We start from the raw sequence: 1,012 nt of genomic DNA, 5'->3' as shown, positions 1-1,012 counted from the left end.
ACTTGACCGATTTCCGCATTTTCAGGTACATGCATGAGGCGTTCGAGTTCTACGAGGACACGCTGTCGAATCGCTACCCGTACTCGTGCTACAAGCAAGTGTTTGTGGATGAGGCCTATGAGGACTATCACTCCTACGCGACAATGACGATTTTGAGCGTGAATCTGCTGCATTCGGCCGTGGTGATCGATCAGGTGTACCTGACGCGCAAAGCGATGGGCCAGGCGGTGGCCGAACAGTTCTTCGGCTGTTTCATTTCGATGCAAAACTGGTCGGATCTGTGGCTGAACAAGGGCATCAGCCAGTACCTGTGCGGGCTGTACTGCAAGAAGAGTTTCGGCAACAACGAGTATCGCGACATGATCCATGGCATGCTGCAGGACGTGGTTAAGTACGAGGAAGAGTATGGAGGGATTATATTGGGTGAGGATGATGCAGGGTGGGCGTGGCCTGGGCAGGCGTTGGCTGATTGGTGGGCGTGTTTTCCAGATCCGAGCCAACCGCCGGCGCCGATGCCGCTGGGCGCGAATCCGCCGCAGGCCAATCAGAGCAAGAACGAGGAGAAGTTCTACTTTTCGATTCGCAGCCTGCACACGATGTCGTCGATGTACATCGAGGCGCTGCACAAGAAGGCCATGCTGGTGATGCGCATGCTGGAGCACCGGATTGGACTCGAGTTGCTGCTGCAGGTGAGTGGAATTTTGCGCTAGCGCGCTTCAGGTTGGTCGCAGCTCGGTTTCGATGCGAAAATCCGCTTTTTGGGCCGATTTCAGCTGAAAATGAGTACCATGTCGATGGGTCTAGGACACGTTTCGAACAAACCATCCTCAACCTGAGTGGGTTATTTTCAGAAATTTACCCATCGAGTTGGTACTCATTTTCAGCTGAAATTGACTCAACAAGCCGAATATGGCAACGGAATTGCGATTCGCCCACTAGTTCTTGAAAAAAATTGATTTTTGCCTGTTGCAAACAAATATTTGCATCTTTTTCAAACGTCGCTTACGGCAGG

At 52.1% G+C, this 1,012-nt stretch overlaps 1 protein-coding gene across 1 annotated transcript in view; it reads left to right on the top strand.

Annotated features, from left to right (window-relative positions):
* Positions 1–25: 25 nt before the first annotated feature.
* Positions 26–1,012, top strand: part of LOC125503083 (transcription initiation factor TFIID subunit 2-like) — a gene marked incomplete at its 5' end in the record, with an annotated part of 4,241 nt that continues 3,254 nt past the window's right edge. The window contains 2 exon segments of the mRNA XM_048662866.1: positions 26–423; positions 490–689. Coding sequence (XP_048518823.1) covers positions 26–423; positions 490–689 — 598 coding nt within the window.

The sequence above is a fragment of the Dendroctonus ponderosae genome, unplaced genomic scaffold (assembly GCF_020466585.1).
Source record: "Dendroctonus ponderosae isolate FM_Combo_2020 unplaced genomic scaffold, Dpon_F_20191213v2 Dpon_F_20191213_12, whole genome shotgun sequence".
In the NCBI taxonomy this organism is placed as follows: Eukaryota; Metazoa; Arthropoda; class Insecta; order Coleoptera; family Curculionidae; genus Dendroctonus; species Dendroctonus ponderosae.
The sequence above is the reverse complement of the archived record's forward strand: the minus strand, read 5'-3'. Positions and strand labels throughout refer to the sequence as shown.